Below are 19,693 nucleotides of genomic sequence, written 5' to 3'. Positions count from 1 at the left end.
CAACTAGAAAGTAGGGAGAGGAACAACATACTTGATAAGTGCCTTCCGATGAGTCTTCAAGTGGACTCAGGCTGACCGAGGGTGAGGTGAGTGAGATTTGTGGGTACGAGTATATGACCCCATTCATCGTCAGAAAGTAAATACTTGCAGGCTACACTGAACTGAATAATCACTAAGGTGTCTTGCTAAGTTACAATATACTTATCTAAAACTATTATGGCACAAAGAGGGCAAAGACCTCAGAAATCTCAAAGTCTAGTGACATAATGGAAAAGAAAATACCTGGGAATCAGCGGCTGAATAGTAAGTGTGAGTTCAGTGTCCACAACTACAGAACAGAGATAATTCTGTGTCATGGAGATCTTTAAATTAAGCAAGCAGAACAGGTGAAAGCAGGTAGCTGGGTGCCGGCCCTAGGAGAAGCTCCAGGAGTGCTATCTTCCCTCCCACCACCCCCATCCTAGCCCTTTCTGATGAGGATCCAATCCTTCATTCTGCAACTGGTAAGTGGTCACTGTATTGCCTGTAGAGCAGTTCTCAAAAGCACTGACCTTTCTCTCATCAGAAAAACAATAATTAGAACCAAGGTATGTCACATCCATTCACATTTCCAGGCAGGCAATTTCTCTAGGAGCTAAGGCTGCCCTTCTATCTAAGGTGAGAAACAAGTCATATCTATAACAAGAGCCCTTTTCTCCCCATAATTAAGTTTTCTTAGCAATTATCATCCTTAGTGCTTTACGTTACACCCTAGTCTCGTTATCCAGTGCCAAATTTAAACAGTACTTAACCATTTCCCCATGGTGTTCATCCACAAGGGCCATAATGAGACAGGCTATGGCTAACACATATTTAAGAGAAGAAAAACCCCATACATTTTAATTTGAAGTAATGACCTCAATAAACCGAGTTACTGCTGGGAGAAGCTGCTACTGTAATTCCCTCATCAATATTTCCGCCTCCCTATAGTTAAGGCAGGAACTGTATCTCCTTCATTTTTTTGCCCCCAAAGCATAGCAGTGTAATTTAGAGGTTAAGTGTGTATTCTAAAGTCAGAAAGTTCGAGTCCTGGATCCCCCACTTACTCATAATGAAAAATGGGGAAATTATTTAACCTCACCGAAATTGTTTTTCTCATATGGAAAATGTGAAAAATAACTAATGATTTAATAGGAACTGGCATATTCACCATGTTAAATAAGCATTGCTAATTATGCTAGTTTCTTCTTTGTATTTACTGGACTATCCATAGGAGGATGCATTTCCTTTGTTACGTTGGAATTATGTCCAATGGCTAGAGGTGTAGGACTCACCTTTCTTATTTGCAAAGTGGGACTGCCTTGCCTATTCACAGGGGAATGAACAAAAGTGAACATCTATGAAAGTGCTTTGGAAATATTAATACATTCTATGAAAATATAAAGGTGACTATGTTTACTTTCAAAGAACATCCAAACTTGTATTCTTAATGACCATCTTTAGTCACCCAGATTGCCCCTAGCAGTTATTAACTCCCTAATGAAGAGGTTTTGAAAAGCGCATGATGAGAAATGACAATGTTCTGACCAGAAGCAGCAAACAGGCCTCAAAAACGGCGCCAATTCCAGCTGACTGGGGTGCTGGGTTGAGAAGGCCTTCAGGTCATTGTCAGATCACTTATCGGTGTCTGCCTTGGTAGGTGACCAGAAAGAGTGGCAGCCTGAGTGTGGACAGTGGCAAGTGTACACTAATCTCTGGGAGCACTTAAACATATAAACATATGATCCAAGTTAAAAAAGAAAGAAAGGAAAAAAAAAATGAAAGAGAGAGAGAGAAACAAACAATCCCTAGTGCTTGGTTGTGCAAATACTATTTCCTCCTTCCCTCTGGGAAATACATCATTGCTCCCCAGCCTTCCTATGGGAAATCTGGGAGCCAATCTGTGGATCAAGTATCTGGCAGGTGAGCCCACAGGCTGGGAGCTTCAAACTCAGCAGGGGGCATCCTAAGAAGCAGATTCAAGAAAGCACACTGGGGTCTGCTTGCAGGCCCTGCTATGAGAAGACTTTTCTGCTGCAAGAAAAATGGTTGGAGGGTTAGGAGGAGAAGCAAGGTCGACTGAAGCTTCGCATTCTAAGTAGGCTGCTGTTTACTCACCCGTCTTTGGGTTGATCCTAAATCTCCCTTGTTCATTCCCAGACCTGATGAGATACGTAATCTCAGCGTTTGTGCCAATATCTTTGCTGGTGGCAAAAACAGCAAGGACTTGAGTGCCAGGGGAGGTGTCCTCAGGCACTGCCACCAGGTAGTCCCTCCTTTCAAACACAGGGGGGTTGTCGTTAATGTCCAGGACAGTGATGGTGACGGTGGTGAGTGAGGAAAGGGCCTGTCCGGGGCTCTGGTCAGTGGCCCGCACGCTGATGTTGTAGGAGGGCTGCTGCTCCCGGTCCAGTGGATGCTCCAGGATGATGATGCCAGAGGAGCCGTCAATGGAGAAGAACCCGCTGGCCGAGTCGGCCAGGGAGTACACAACCTTCCTGTTGATGCCTGCGGGAGATGTGAGAAAGTGAGTGCCAAGGAATGCAGCCCGACCCTCTGCACTAGAATATTACGGCTGTGCTGACTTTCGAAGGGCCACACAGAGAAAAATAGCAATTACGGAAACCCACAGCTTTGATCTTACAAAGGTGTACGCTTCAGTTTATAAAATATTTACACTACGTTAAATGGTAAAGAAATAAACAATATTGGCAACAAATATCAGAAATAGTTGGATATTTGTAATATACTAGAGAAAATCTCTTAAGATACCAATAGATATGGATAAAGAGATGTGCCACAGGAAGAGAAAGGCAAATTAATTAATTACTTCAACATATATTTATCTATAATTTATCAGGCATTATCTAGATGTTAGAGATTCTAGCAATGAACATTTCCTGAGGAAATTTTTACATCCTAGTGGGAGTAAATAAGGGACTTAGGAAAAACAGAGAACCAAAAAACATGGCATGCTAGGTAGTTAAAAAAAAGAAAAATAAAGCCATAAGGAGGAGTTGGGAGTGTTGAGGGGAGCGGGAGTTTAGGAGATGGAAGGAAGGGTGGTAATTTTAAATAAGGTGGTCAGGGGAGGCCTCGACGTTTGAGTAAACACCTGAAGGAGAGGAGGGAGTGGCCGGTGCCGCTCTCTGGGGGAAGAACACTCCAGGCGCAGGAGCCCACAGTGCAGAAGTCCTGAGGTGGATCCAATCTGGCGGGTTTGAGAAGCACTGCTGAGACCAGGGTGATCAGAGTCAAGAAGAGAAAGGCAGAAGATGAGATCGGGGTGATGACGGGGTAGGGAGCAGATTGCGTGGGGTTGTGGTGGTGAGGTGGGAGCCACTGGAGGGCTTAGGAGAGGAGCCAGGTGATGCGACTTAGAGTTGAACAGGATCACTCATGATGACGGTTGGGAACAGAATGAAGAGCAGTTAAGAGAGGAAGTGGGAAGACCAGCTGGCAGACTCTCGTGAGAATACAGGCAGGTGGTAATGGCAGCTTAAACACGCTGGTGGTGGTTAAAGTGGTAGACGGGAGAAGTGGTTGGGTTCCAGATCTATTCTGAATATGTAGGTGGTGAAAAGTGAGGGGGTCCTGGATGTATTTGAACTTGGAGGTGGTGAGAAAAGATTGTGGAGCTGGCAAGATACGAGATATGAGAGTAAAAGAAGATTCTAGGATGACTCTTAGGTTTTGGCCCGAGCAAGTGAAAAGAGTGTTACCATCAGCTGAGATGGAGAGGATGTAACAGGACCAGGATTTGGATGAAAGATCAGGAGCCCCGTTTTGGACAGATTAGGTTTGAGACGGGCATTTTATATTTAAATGGAGATTCAAGAAGGAAGTTAGTACAGGAGGCTGCAAATCAGAGAGGTCAAGCTGGAGCTGTAAATTTGAGGGTCATCAGCATTTAGACGGCCTGTAGAGCCATAAGAATGGATGAGGTCTTAAGGGAATATCAAGAGAAAAAATCCAATGGCCAGCGAGCCTGGGACACCCCATCAAAGAAGGGAGAAGATCTAGTCAGAGGGTGATCTCCAGCTCAATGATTTAAAGCTAAAACATATCAACTGGGAAATGTCCATTAACCACCGGCAAATCAGTGCCTGATGACTGGATTTACTTCTGGTTCTGAAGACCAACTTAACGGTTTCATCAGAGGATCTCAGCACTTCAAATGGTTTCTAAACCTCAAATTCGCTAGGAGTTAAGATTTGTAAGAAATAAGATTTAACAAAATTTGTAGACTGAAAAAGCACCATTTCGATCCCAAATGCTCTTAATGAGGGCAGTCATTAGTCATGCCTACCATGTAGCAACCACCTAAAATGTCTTTTGTGAATCACGGACCGCCTAGAATATAAGCTCTTAGAGGGGATGGCCTGCACCTGTATTGTTTACTATCATAACACCTCACCGCAGGGACAGACATTTGGCAGTAACTCTGCCAATGTACAATTTCCCTTAAGCCAAAATTCCCAGCAAACCAATAAAATAATATGTCTAAAGGGGATGACATAAATTGCATTATGTGGCTTTAACCAAAAGGTCAATACTAAGAGCTTGTTCTTGGTTCCATTCCAGAGAGTCCATTTTTTCCAAAGTTTCATCATTTACTTTAATTTATCTCTCAAAACAACCACCCTGTGATATATAAACATCAACTTCTGATTTTATTGGTGGTGAGATTAAAAAAAAGAAGGCTTTCCTCTTCTCTTACGGCCCCTAGAAATACGGTCCCAGAGCAGAGGTTTAAAGGGATGCTTTCTGGCTATTTTTAGAGTGTCTGCAAGATTAAATTCTTTAACATAAATTCCTGGAGTGAATACATAGAGGGTTATAAAAGTGATCAAGCTTGCACCTGAAAAATAATAACCTGCCTGGATGTCAGAGCTGGTGGTATGCCCCAGAAGCTGCTTGACTAATTGGATGGTCTCAGGATACTTCTCAAAGTCACAAAAATGCATTTATGGAAACCAGTGACCACATAGGTTTTCAGGTTTTCGAATCACACATGTTCACTGCAGATTCGACTTCCACCCCCAGCATCTGGAACACCACCCTTATCAACAATAAATTGGGGCAGAAAATTCATGCAGGGGCTTTCATCTGAGCATCTGCTGACAACTAAAAAACCCACTTCACTGATGCATAAACCAAGGGCTGAAGGATTTGCCTGGTGCCACTAACATTTTTCGTTAAGCGCCAGGGACAAACCAGAGCCTGTTTTTGCCAAGGCTCCCTGATCAATCCCTTTAAGGATCTAAGATCTGCCCTTGGACATGCTTCCTCTTCAGACCCAGAGATCATTTTGGACTCACTGTCCTGAAAGCCATGGTTCTCCAAGCATCTGAATTAGGAGAGATAGGAGTTGGATTTGCACACTGCTACTCTGTAGCAGCAAGGCCTAAAGGGAAGGTGCTTTTAATGGCTGCCTGTTTCCTTCACCGGGACAGACAGCTGAAATCTAATTAGAAATACCACCTGTATTCCCGGTCTGCAGCCCTATTCAGGGACACTGTGCTCTGCTCGGATCCCCAAGCCCGAGATGCTGTGTTCTTCCAGCCAGCGTCCTGCTCCGCGTTGTTGGAGCACTGCATTTACAAGGCTGACATTAATCAGCCACACAAAGACCACGACTCTCCTCCAGGCAGATTTTGTTAATTTAAACTCCGTGACAGGGTTTTTCTGCTTTACCACAGCGGAAAACCTTCCCCTCACCCCAAGTTGCTGACCGAAACTTACCAACCCCCTCCCCCTGCCCTACCTCCCCATATATTTTACTCTGACAGTATCTTGGACGTTCACACTAGAAAGAACTGTGAGATTTATTATTTACCTCTCCTCTGTTACCAATCACACTGATAAGGAAGCGAGATCAGAAAACGTAGGGGGAGTGGGGGAACCAAAACTAACGAACCTAAATGGTATTTTTTATAATTTGGTAGCTCTCAAGAAAAGAGCAGAATATATATTTGGAACATATTAACTCCAACTGAGACACAATTGCGATGGATTTCAATGATTTCTAGAAATAAAGTCAGACGGGTAAATGTCACTTCGGAGGCAGTACTTTCTTTCGGTGTAGCACTTTCTTTGCTGTGTTTCCAGGCAATGGGGTACTGACTTTGTAAAGGAATGCAGATCTTACACTAAAGCCGAAGCTTTCTATCCAAGGGTATTTGATAAATACCATCCTTCAAATCACCATCCCTTTGCTACACACCTGGCAGAAAAGATGAATCCAAGCAGAAGACTCACTTGCTAATTGGTCTAATGCTCTTACTGCATGTCACAATGTTACATTAAGATATAACATTAATCCATCATTTTGCATCTGTGTTTTAAAGTATGTAATTCTCTTCTCCAACTTGAGACTAATTTAATGAGGACAGAGCTACTTAGCTTCTTAAAATGCTGAAATGCCAGGCTACCAAGAGAAGTATGACTTTCATTGCAAGTGAAGTTTCTGCGCGTTAACTGTGGCAAATGGAGCAAGAGGCCTTCAGAGGATTAAAATCAAGTAAAAAAGAGAATGATTAAAATCCCTATTTGTTCAAAGGAAGTAATAGGTAGTGGCATTTTGTGGAGGAGGGCTGGAGGACAGAAATAGCACATAAAAATTCCCAGCAGAGAAGGCTGTGAAATCCTGAGGTGGCTCACCAAGGGCATTTACATTCCCTCCCTTGAAAGGCTTCTGAATGGAGGCTAGGCTCCTCTCAATTTGGCCAGTTAGAAAGATGGACATTTGGGACATGGGACTGTTAATGTGGTCCAGTCTTGGAAGACAGGAGATCTTGCTTCTGGGCCATGGTCTGCCCAAACTACACAAGCGGGCTTGGGCAAGTCACTTAACTTCCCTGGGTCTCAGGTCTCTTCATTTTTAAAATGACAGAACTCAGCTTAGCTGAGGTCTAAGATGATCTTCCAGCACTATGATTTGTTTGTGAGTTAAACTAATGGTACTGGTTTCATTTTAATTCCCAAAGGACTGTCCTTCTCACCCAACTGCCCACTGAGTTGCTAGACCTGCACGTAAGTGAACCTTGTCAACAAGGGAAAAATCAACAGTAAGCTTGATCATGATGAGCTATTGGATTTTCTGGATGGAAAGAAAACTTAACACAGCAGATTTATACCATTCAGTTAAATGTTTGGGGTTCACACATATAGCTTACAGCAAGGCTCTTAAACCTCAGTGAGAAATAACACCCACAGCTAGATCATCCTCAAGGATCTGACCCAGTGTCTGAATAACTCAGCTTTATATTTGAGATAGTTAAAAGTTTGGAATCAGCACCAAAACCAACTGACGAAAGTGGCCAACATAGCAAGCACACTCAGGCTTTTTTCAGCCTGGTTTTAAAAAATGCTTTTACCTCCTCCGAAGATCAAGCTCCCTAAGCTTTAGGAACTTAGAAAAAGCTCCGTTATGCTTACTTTGAGGTCTTCTGCCAGTAGCTGCTTTGACTCTGTCAGGGCAGGTCCTTGTCTGTGACATTCACCACTACGCCCTCAAGTGAATGCACAAGATCTGGCCCATAGGTAGTACACATAAAATGTGGGCTGTACTAAAATGCTGCAAATTGACTTTTTTTTTTTTTATAAAAGAGTTTGAATATATACAGAATAGATATAGGGGGAAGAAATAATTTGGAACATTTTCAATAGTCAGACTCTAGCAACACTTAAATTTTGGTTCAAATCATTTTTTACATCAACTTCATTGACATGTCATAATTTACATATAATAACATGAACACAGTTTAAGTGTCTTAGCTCATAAATTCTGACAAATGTGTACCTCCATGAAACCACGGTCCTCATTGAGACATAGAACATTTTAATCACTCTTTAAAATTATTCATGTCCTTCATGTCCCATTGCAGTCGGTCACCCGATCCCATGCCCCAGGCAATCTAATGACTTATTTTTGAACCAATATTTTCTCCTGCTTTCATTAATGCCTATTCATCAGTGCTTAAAATCCCACAAGCATATTTAGATTTCAGTCTTTAAGACCCAGGCATGGTGAGGAAGGCACGCTCTTATTTAAATTATAAGGATTATCCTTGGAAGAAAAATGATAAACAAAGCTTTGGTTCTTGAGTATGTCTTTGCGTTCCTTTGCTAAAGCCTTATCCTTAAAAGACAGTAGTTACTTCTAAGAAATGCAAGGGTTCTGTCTTTCTCACAGGAGACACTGGCCATGACCCTTCCACTTAATAAGAATTTGCCAAGTGCCACCTGTTTGATTATACTAGGCACTGCACTGAGGCGAGGTGGAGACCAAAAGACATCATCCCTAACTCTAGTAGCTTAGCAACTTGATAGGAATTACTTGAATTAGATAGTTGAGAATAGCTTGCATGTCTTCCCCCAACTTCCCTCTCCCACCTGAATCAGGATGCTGGGTTCTTTTGATTCTACCACTGAAGATCAAGCTCCCTAAGCATCTCTTGGATGTCTTGTGGCCAGGTCTCACAGCCTTGTGTGAGGCACTCATCTTCTCTCACCTATACTGCTGCAAGACTCCTGATTACAAACTAACTCAGACTCTATCCTGCCTGGCCAAACTTAACCAGAGTTAAGTTCCTAAAACTAGATCCAGTCTTGCTCCAGCTGCTCAAGATAATTACTTGCTTCTCACTTCTCACAGCTAGAAGTAAAAACCTTTGAGAAAGGCTTTCCAGTCCTTTGCAGCCTGGTCCCCACCTACCCTTTCAGTGTTATCTCCTGCTCCACCTCCATCATGCACTGTCTACTCCACTTACTCCTGAAGACATCATGCAGATTTATTCCTCCAGGCCTTTGCCTGTGCTCTCCCTTCTACTCAGAACATTCTCTTTCCCTCCTTCCCTTGTCAAAATCCTACATAGTCTTTGTGGGGTCTTCTCTGGGACAGTTTCCTTGATTTCCCCAGTTACTTTCTTCTCTTTGTTCCCTTGACATTATTTTTATATTATCATTAGTTATATTTATGTCTTTTCTCCTACTAGATTAGGTATCTTTTAGGTAGAGGGACTGTGTCTTATTATATTTGTACTCCAGTACTGAAAGCAGGGCCTTGTACATAGAGAGAGAGCAATGCATGCTGAACTGCAGAGGAAACAACCAGGGGACCAAAGCAAGTACATAAGCATGTTAATGCAATGAATGTTGATGATATGCATACTGCACATACATGCTCACTGCAAATGCATGTGTTAAAAGAACTGAAGAAACTCAAAAGAGTCAACTCAGGGAAGTCAGGAATATTTAATATTAAAAATGTACATAAAACCTTCACGGATACATGAAAAGTTATTGCCAAGTAGATGACTGCATTTGTGAAAAAACCTGGTAACCACCTAATTTTCCAAGAATGAGGACTATCTGGATAAATTATAGTACATTCATATCACAGAATACTACATATATCATCATATGAAAGTATAAAAGAATATATAGTGACATGGGAATATGCTGCAAGCCAGTGGAAAAAAGCAGGTTACAAAGCAATATCTAGTTTATGAGCCCATTTTTCGTAGAGAAAAGATGAAGAAAGGACTTCTATCAAAATGGCAACAGTGGTTAGAATTGACTTGTTTTTCTTTTCTCCTGTCTTCAGTTTTACACAGTGGACAAAGATCATGTTTGTAATAAGTAAAAGAACTATTATACAAATCATGAACATGGAAAATAATTTTGTAATTTCAATTTTGGAGAGAACTCAAATTTTCAAGTTATTTTCCAGGCTAGTCTGATTCTCAACACATATATCATCTGAAATAGTTGTAGAAAAAGATACTTATATATTGTACACGAATTCTTTTTCTGGATTATTCTACTCCTCATCTTAGTTTATGCTCAGAAAGACACTGACTTTACTTAGAAAACCACTTTTGTTAAAGGTCTCATTATAAAGTTATTTCAAAGGATACATTTTTTAAACAAGTTTTTTATACTTTAATTAAGTTGTAGAAGAAAACGGCTAGCCTAAAATTCTTCTCTTACTGTCTGTGGGAGGCAAGAAAAATCCCATTACAGTGAAAGAGCTCAAACCGACTGCTCTTTCCTATTTTTAAAATATGCCTGCAGATGATATGAAATAAAACGGAAAGTTGCCATGAGGAAATTCATGGAATTGCTATTACTTTTCAAGTCAGAAATGACTTTTAAATAGACTAATTATTTCTGTTTTAAGTGCCTTTTAAAAGTTTTTCATTGGATATGATTAACCCTGGCACATTCCCATGGGCAAAGTACCAACTCAGGGGTCAGTATTTGCCTCTAAATAGTAAAAAAAAAAAAAAAAAAGGCAGCATCAGTCACAGAGTTAGGGAAATCCTGACAACACCGTAAACTTCCTGTGGACTCACCAGGTGGGTTGACACCAGCTCTGTCGGGTAGGACTAGTGACATGATTGTGAGGTCCCATTCAACATAAAAATGCAGTGGCCCTTATTTACAACATGTTAAGTTTGATACAGCCACAGCAGAGCATGAAACCAAGCATGGGGCCCTTCTAAGCATGGGACCTTGTACAACTGCAAAGGCTACACGCACATGAAGCTGGTTCTATTGCTGAGACCTTCTGTGATACCTCAAAGGCTGCAGCTCACCTGGGTATAAACTCTTTCATCCTTATGGCTTGGTACTTTGCTAGGCCTGGGCTAGTTGAGTGTAAGTAAATAAGCTCATCGACTAAGTACTCGAAACTCCAACTCTATTAGTGTAAAGAACTTGCTAGCCAACTGTGATACTCAAAATGTTTCCTAAGTAGGTCACTAAGTGTGACCACTAGATCGATTCATTCACCCATCCAATAAAGACTCGCAGGACTTTGGCTACATGGCAGGCATTGCAAAGAAGAATGGGTCACTCCTCGACCCTCAAATGCTCTCATTTCTCAGGAGACAAAAATGTATATAGTTGATTATTGGAGAGGGGTGGTCAAGGGAAACTTCCCAGAGAAGAAATCAACTGAACTGAGTCATGAAGGAAAGACGGGAGCTGTCAGGAGTACCAAAGTGGAAAAGTGACAAAAGAGAAGGAGCGTTCAAGTGATATGAACACATGTGGAGGTAAGAGTGGTGAAAATGCAAGGCATACTCAGGGAAGGGTAAAGGGTTCAGTATTGCTGAATTATAAGTTTAGAATGGCAGGAGCTGAAGCTGTCTATTTTCAGAGCCAATAGCAAATTATCAGAGCTGTAATAAACAATTACAGGTAATCTAAAAACTGGGCATAAGTTAAAGGATAAATTAGTAGAGAGAGACGAAGGAAGATTGGAAGGAGCAAGCTGGAGAGGATGTGTGGGTGGGAAGCATTTTGTAACATGTGAGAAGTTATTCATGGAGCTCCCCAGCAGATGATGGACAACATAATTGCACCTGTCAAGGAGGCTTCACAAGGTGAAATAAGAGCGTATATCCTGCGGCAAAGCTGATAAGCACACTCCACTGAGCTTCAACATACCCTGCGGAGGCAGGATGCCAAAGCTGGGGGGTCCTTGGATTCTGCACAAAATGCCCAGGGGTAGGTGGAAATTCCGACCCCCCACCAAACACCCTAGCACTCCCTTAAATCCATCTTCTGTTCTGCTGCGTGTCAGATCAGAATTGATCCAATTGCACACCTCAGAGGCGTCACCGACTGGTGGTATCTGTGGATGAGGCCGAAGGTGAATGGGGGAGCTCATGGGAATGAATCACTGTGATCAGCTGTTAGAAATCAGAATTCCCTGCCCATGGGTGACTGCTAAAATGCTTCATTGAAAGGAAGGAGCTGTTTCATTTGCCAACTACAGTAGTTCCACCTTATCTTCGGGGGCTATGTTCCAAGACCCCCAGTGGATGCCTGACACCATGGATAGTACCAAACCCTATATGCACTATGCTTTTTTCTATATATACACACTTATGATCGTTTAATTTATAAATTAGGCATAGTAAGAGATAAACAACAAAAACTCATCGTAAGATAGGATCATTTTAATCGATTGTAATAAAAGTCATGTCAATGTGGCCTTAGTAAGTAAAATAAAGGTTACTTGAACACAAGCACTGAGATACCACGATGGTTGACCTGAGAGCTGAGATGGTTAATGACTAATGGCTGGGAAGTATAGACAGCCTGGATATGAAGGAAAAGGGATAATTCATGTCCTGGGCGGGGCAGAGAGGGACAGTGAGAAATTTCATCATGCTGCTCAGACTGGCATGCAATTTAAAATGTGTGAATCGTTTATTTCTGGAATTTTCCAATTAATATTTTTGGACCTACGTTGACCACAAGTAACTGAAACCGTAGAAAGCAAAACCACAGATAAAGGGGCAGTACTGCAGTGTTTTTACCGTCTGCTTGAAAGTCATTCAATTTTAAGAAGAGTAATAGTAACAACAACTTATATGTGTCGAATGCAAAGACTCCTAAACTGGACAAGGCATCAGAGTCAACTAGAGAAAAAACTGTATGTTGAGCCCTTTCCCAGACTTTCTGAATCAAATTTTGGAGATGGAGCCCTTGCTGGTTTGTTTTTCATTTTTGTCTGTTTATTTTTAAAAGCTCTCGAGAGGATTCTTCTGATGCATAACCAGGACTGATAACCAATGTCTGATTTTTATGCATTATTTTAAGTGCTGCCGGACCACGGAATTTGGGAGGTGGTTCGCAGGACCCTAATCAACTGAAGGGATCCTGTTTTCCTGCACATTGGGGGTCGCTTTGTATTCCCAAATTAAGCCCTGTGTGACAGAAGACATTCATATTATCTCTAATGAAATCGTACAGGGGGATTTCCAGCCTTTGAGGCTTGCTTCAGGAGGGAGCCCTGTGTGTGTGCAAGCCCCTGGACGAAGGAATTCATGTATCCCCTGGATATGATGTTACGGAATTTAGGTGGACTGTCTAATTCAGTTCTCTCAACAACTTGGCAGTTCGACAGATGTGTATTAAGTGTGTATTGCGTGGCTGGTGCCATGCCAGTGCTGGTGACACACAGGTTATAAGGATGCTATCTTAGCTTTCTAGGAGCTCATGGTCTGGTGGGAAACCAAAAAATTAATATCTCCATTTTTCCAGAGAAGAGGAGTGGAGTTCAGAAGGGTTGGGAACTTATTTAAGGTCATACAAATAGTAAAGGTGGGAACTGGGATATTTAATCAAGTCTCATCCCAAAGCCACTATGACGTGGCTCCCCAAAGTGACAGGCAAATGTGACGCAGAGGTGATGGGGTGCCATGGTCTCACCATTTAGCTGCATGCACTGCTGAAGGCGTCCTTATGCTAGTGGGAGGTAAAGCATTTAGGGAGGGGTTTAGAGGGTCCCAGAGCCCTTTACTTAGGACCATTTTCCATTTAACAGATGCCTTGAGAGAAACCATTAACCTTTTTGAAGCTCCGTTTCTCCACCTGCAGGTGGGAGTGTCAAGATCTACTCTCGTCATAGTAAGATAACAAGTATGAGTGTTTGGATCTCTCTGGAGAAAGGCTTCAAACGTAAGATTATATTTTTTGACATCTATAACAGACAAAGGGCTTTGACTACAATGTACTTGAGAGAATGGCTCATGTATCTTAGTCTTTAGGGGAATTATTTAATTTTTATGGATATTTTATTAGTCCCTTAACCACCTTCAAGGATTTAATACTTCAGAGAGTAACAGCTTTGGGGAGGAAAAAACAACATATTAAATTACTGGCAACAATTTCAAAGGTGTTAGGAAAGACATATAACATATGATACTTAAGAGCAGATGGGCTGAAATCGGAATTGAATCCTTCTTGAGACATTTTCTGGTAGAAATTACTAGAGTATAGGAAAGAGCATTGGATCAAATGTCAGGATCCTTTCCTTTTCGATCCAGCTCTGCCACTAACAAAGTAACTTAGGGTAAGCTTCTTTGTCCCTGGGCCTCAGTATCTTTTTCAGAAAAAGAAGGATTTTGACTGGATTTGGCCTCAGGGCCTTTCTAGTAGTAATGTTCTAACATCTGTGAGGACTATGACTTCCAGAGGAAGTGGGCCTACTGCCCAGGGAGAATCCATGAATCCATGAGAGCAATAACAGGGAGTAGCAAAAAGATTAAGAATTGCTAAACAAGACCTAGGAAGGCAGCATTAATATCCCCCGGGAATTATTCTGAAATGCAAATGGTCAGGTCTCCTCCCAGATCCAACAGCTAATACATCATCACTCACCCCCTGCCATGTCAAAGAAGCTGTGACCCCGACTTGGTCGAACCACTGTTCTTTCAGGATGGGCCCCGTTTTAGTGGCCACTGACCTGCATGAGAGTCCTTTTTCTTCCGAGAGTGGAGTCTGTGGAAGTATAATTGCTATGGTAGGGGATCCATAAGATATGTGAATAGAATTCATGAATACCAAGATGTGGGGACCATTGGGGGCATTTTAGAGGCTGCCTACCACGGAAGGGGAAAAATTTACATCGTTATTTTCATTAACTTCTAACTGGATTTAGCATCACATTCAGGTATAAACTAGGGCAAAAGATCACTCTAATATGAGCAGCACCTGTGATTTTGTAGCCAACAGAAATCACAGCTATTTTCATATTATTTTACAGTTGTTGCACATACCTCTGCTTACCACTACTGCATAATATGGAAGTTATTAGAGCTACTGTGCTAGATCGTATATTTAATATTGAGAGCAGAAATTCATATTACTATATAACAACTTTAAAAGACTATTTAGACACATCTATTTCATTTGTAACCTTTTGTATTTTATTTTACGAGTTGTAAAATATCACCCTGAAAAGCGATTTGTAGGTGTCCCCAAACTGTCAAAATATTCCTGGCACAAAAAGATTAAGAATTGCTAAGCAAGACCTAGGAAGGCAGCATTAATATCCCCCGGGAATTATTCTGAAATGCAAATGGTCAGGTCTCCTCCCAGATCCAACGAATCAGAATCCAGTTTGTAGCTCAGGCCATGTTAATCCCTCAGAGTTTAGTCATATGTTAAATAGAACAGCAACCAAAATACATGCCAATTTGAAGGGTTGTTGTGAGGAATCGAAATAAGGAATCTGCAGTACTTGGAACAGTACGTGGCATGTAGTAGAAGCTCGAGAAGTAAACATTATGAGCCATATTACGATGATTATCATTTAAAATTCTTATTCAGCACCAGTCTTGCAGTGGAGAGTTTAAGGGCAGTGGGGGAGACATGCAAACATTTCCATGAAAAGATTATCTCAAAGTGCTGGGGGAGCTAAGGGCAGGGAGACCTAATTGCAGGGAGGGCAAATGTGGCCTCATGTGGTTCTTTCCATCCACTCTTGGGAGAGCCTCACGCTGACCCTTTGAGGTTGGCAAAGCAAACATTACTACTGTCACTCTAACATTATAGAAGGGGAAACAGTCTGAGGAAGGCCAATGACTAGCCCGAGGTCACACAGCTTACACATGGCACAGGGCACTAATCATCCAGGGTTTGCTTGCCCCACACCCATGTGGCCTCTTGATCGATCTGGTTACTAGGAGATGTGTCCCCCAGGGACATGTGGGGATGTCCCCATGGTCTGATCAGCAGAGTCCAGAGGAGGCCAGGGTATGAGGAATTGTCTACTTGGGAAGTCCCAAAAGGGAAAAGAGGCAGGCCCTCTGCATGCCTGCATTGTGTGATACATGGATATAGCCAACTTCCTCCTGATTCCACAGGTTGTCCATCCTCCTCATCCCACATACCCAGGGATGCTTCAGAATTCACCTCCTCTGTCAGCTATGCTTTTTTTCTTTTGGTTATGGGGCCAGTGCATAGGTAACGTATTCAGCTAAGTCCTTCAAAGAGTACATGTTGAACATATATTTGTTTTCCTCCATGAGACCAGAAGGTGATGATGAAAGATTTAAAATCAAACACAAACCTCTATGAGACCAGAAGGGTGATGAGGAAAGATTGAAAACCTAACATCATCACAGGAGCTGGAACTTCGTTTTGGCCATCAAATTTGAAGATAAATGAGAGCTCCAGGTGTAGATGAGTGTTTCTGATTCTTCTGTTTTTCTTCTTCTTCTTGTTTCTGATTCTTATCGATTGGTGTGAATGACATTTTCTCAGACTTCATCCCAGGGAAGATGTAGAAAACTGCTAACCCACAGCATCTAGCCTTTGCTGTGGCCTTATCCCATTTCTTAGCTTTTCTTCCCAAGTCTCTTTTCATGGCTCTAAATAAGTGGCAGACACAGAGGCCAGGACGAGTCAGAAGAGGCAAGAAAACAACTGGATAGATTCATTTAAAGTGGTTTGGTCAGAAAGACATCCATTTGACAACCTTCAGCGTTTTTTTTCATGAACATTCCTTTCAGATAAATAATTTCCTGCTCTTTCATACGGAGCTACACTCCCAGAGCAAATGATGTTCAAAAATATTGGGCCAGCATTTCACTTCCTCCGACAAGATCTGTGCTTTGGAAAACCAAGTTCATTTCAGCTTCTGCTCCATGAGAGCACAGCACAGGGGTCGTGACACCATCTCCCTCATGAAACTATGCAAAAAACAAATCCCCAACATGGACAGAGAGTATATGTTATTACAGTGAATGATTGCTAAGTTAAGGATCCTGATGCTGCTGAAAAACAAACACTTGGGTACAAAAAAAGGAAGTTTTGTCAAGAGGGCAGTTTTCTGTGTCTTTCATGTTCTCTGTTAATATGAAGATTTAACTCTCGACTTTAGAGAGAAAGGCATCATTTTGGAAGACTGAGAGAGAACTTCTCATATTTCCTGTTAATGTAACTCGCTCTGTAGATTGGGTCCACTCTTTTATGTAAGCCAGCACCAACAGAGCTCTTGGTGGATGAGGCATTTCCCTCTCTCATTTCTTGGTGATGCTCTCTCACATTTCCCTTAGCCTCCGAAACAGACTCCCAGCACTCTCCTCAGAGTGCCCGGCCCAGCTGCTGCCATGTTAGTCTTCTGAGATGATAGAACCTCTTACCATATGGAGATGTCTGAGGGCAGATATGTGTCTTTCACTGGGTTATCCTCAGCATCTCCTTCTTAGTTCTTCGAACTCTGAATTTCAGGTTTTTTCTTTCTGCTCCTCTCATTTTCATTTCTAAGGTCAAGTGGTCTCTCCATATCGCTGAGGCGAATCCTCTTTATCCATATTAGGAATTCACCATCTCCTGCTTCTTTAGGACCTGCTGAGCCAGTTGCCCTTTCCCGCTTTCATCATTGTGGCAGAGACAATGAGTGCTTAGCAAATATCCCATGGCCTCCTCTATATTTCCTAGCCTCTTCTGACTAGTTCTGGGCAATGGATAGTGACAGAATAACATGGGTTCTTTTCCAGGCGGACACACTAAGAGTGGGTATGCCTCCTTTATCTCTCTCTTTCCTGCAGTGGAGACCTTGGGAGCTAAAGGTCAAGAAGGCAGTGTTAATAGGATGGAGGGGCCAGCTCTCTCTGTCACTGGATTGGCTCATGCCAACCTGTACTGCACATGCGAATGAATTAAACTTGCTGTGCTAAGATACTGAGACTTTTAAAAAGTCACCCTAGCCTAGCCTAGCCAAGCCTACCCTGGCTAATACAATTCTCTTCTCTCTCTCTTTCTCTCTCTCCCCATCCTCCTCCCCTCACTGGCTACTAGATCTTTTCCTTCTTGCCTATCCAAATTCCAAGAGCCCCAACCCTTAAGACCCAACTTAAATGCTAATGCCACTTTGTGGATTGTTCTTGAATTGCCCTAGTTGGAAACTCAATGCTCACATTTTAATGTTCCCACAGGGCCCTGTGCTAGCATTTTACACGTGCTATCTGGTTAGTCCTTACAAAATCCCTACTTTTACAGATGCGACTCTACTATAACACTTATTATATTATTCTTTGAATGTTCATTTGTGCATGCCTGTTTCCTACTATGACTGTAAACTGCTTGGTGGCAAGACCGCCCCGTTTTGCCATGAGTAGCAAACTTGTTCTCATTCCGACATTTTTTTCTGAAGGACTGTACTTTAATTCTCAATAAAGCTCCAATTTTTCATCTTTCTCTCTACACCAAATCCTACTTTAGGCCACCTATGCTATTTCTGTTCATGGAGCACCAAGTTTGAAATCTTGCCTAGCCTGTCTATCCAGTCACTTGCCGAAATTTAGGAAGTTCACATCTAAAATCTCTTTCATCTTCTCCTTCCTTTGAAATCTCAAAGTTACCACTATAATTTCGGTCCTTGTGTTCTTTCTCAATACCCTCTTAGAAGCTTTTCTCACCCGCATTTTAGAGGTTCCTATCAGATTTGCATTTCCAAAACCCAGAACTGATTTCTTTTCTCGAAGGTGCTCTGTGATTCTTTTCCACCTGTTGGTTTAAGTACACAATTCCCTTTGTGAACCGCCGCAATCAGGCCCCAGACTACTTTTCTTGTCACATTCACCTCTTAGTCTTGCACAACATGAAGTTCTCTGAATTATTTAGTTGGGTCCGCCATTCCCAGCTTTATGTCTTTATTCTCACGGCTTCTGTCTTCCTGAGTGCTTTTTTGCCTCTGCCTGTTGAAATCTCATTCAATTTGGGAGCTCTGGCTGTTAGTAAAGGTACGTGTGTTCCTGACTCATGCCCTTCACTACTGCATATGACCTGACGCAGGTCACTGCACATTCCTCATCCATGAGAATCTTGCAGCTCCTTTTGTAGTGCCTGCTACTTAGCTACCCATTAAATATTTGTTAAATTGAATGGAAAATAACTGTAACGTGTGTTACAAGACTCCAAGTTTCTCTGAAGCCCCTAAAAGAAGTCAAACCTTGCAGGAAATGTTACATAGGAAAGGAATAAGTGAGTTGCTCATTAGAACATTTCCTTGCATAGGTCCCTCATCCATAAGAGGAAAAACCTGTCCTCTCATATCTCAAATATCTGGAAATTGGCCTCTTGATAAATCATGGGCTATAGCATATTTCCAGTGCAAGTTTACATTTTATTTTCACGTCACTTTGCCTAAAATGGTCACAAATTTTAGTTCTGAACTTTATCATTGTATATTCCCTTTGCTGGCTTAAAAAATCTCTCAAAATTGGAAACATGGACACAAATCATGCCTCCAAGAGGTAAACTAAATAGTAAGATATTAACCCCCCAAAAGGTAAGTGCAAGCAAATGTTTCCTAATCTTTACTGAAAGGATTAAATTTTTATAAGTGTTAGGTCATGTGATGTCATTAGTTCATGAGATTGAGAAAATTAAGACTTTAATGCTAAAAGCTAAACAGTTGCCATGATATTTCTTAGACCTCATAAAGTGGGCATTAAAATGATCTTATCTGCCTCTGTTTTTAATTTATTTCTCACCTAGTCACTTACTTTAAGCTAAAGGAATAAACCAATTTTTTTTTTACTAGAATCAAAACCAACTGGACAACTTGGACGGATCTCAAGGGAATAATGCTGAGTGAAAAAAGTTAATCTCCAAAGGTTGTAAAGTATATGATTCTATTTAAATAACATTTTTGAAACAAGAAAATCATAGATATGGAGAACAGTGGATGCCAGGGGCTAGAGACCGGGAAGGAAGTGCGGGGAGGAGGTCGGTGTGGCTACGAAGGGGTGGCAAGAGGGACCCTGGTGGTGGTGGTTACATAAAGCTGCACAGGTAATAAAATTACATAGAACTACACACTCTCTCTCTCTCTCTCTCTAAAATCTAATTGTGTCACACA

The 19,693-nt window shown here is 41.8% G+C and overlaps 1 protein-coding gene across 3 annotated transcripts in view; it reads right to left on the bottom strand.

Moving 5' to 3' along the window:
- FAT3 (FAT atypical cadherin 3) overlaps positions 1-19,693 on the bottom strand; it is a 600,781-nt gene that overhangs the window by 52,705 nt on the left and 528,383 nt on the right. For all 3 annotated transcript variants that reach the window (XM_039847662.1, XM_039847663.1, XM_039847664.1), the window contains one exon: positions 2,137-2,526. In XM_039847662.1, coding sequence (XP_039703596.1) covers positions 2,137-2,526 — 390 coding nt within the window. The remainder of the gene's footprint in view (positions 1-2,136; positions 2,527-19,693) is intronic.

This window comes from Pteropus medius, unplaced genomic scaffold (genome assembly GCF_902729225.1).
Source record: "Pteropus medius unplaced genomic scaffold, Ma_sr-lr_union100, whole genome shotgun sequence".
In the NCBI taxonomy this organism is placed as follows: Eukaryota; Metazoa; Chordata; class Mammalia; order Chiroptera; family Pteropodidae; genus Pteropus; species Pteropus medius.
The sequence above is the reverse complement of the archived record's forward strand: the minus strand, read 5'-3'. Positions and strand labels throughout refer to the sequence as shown.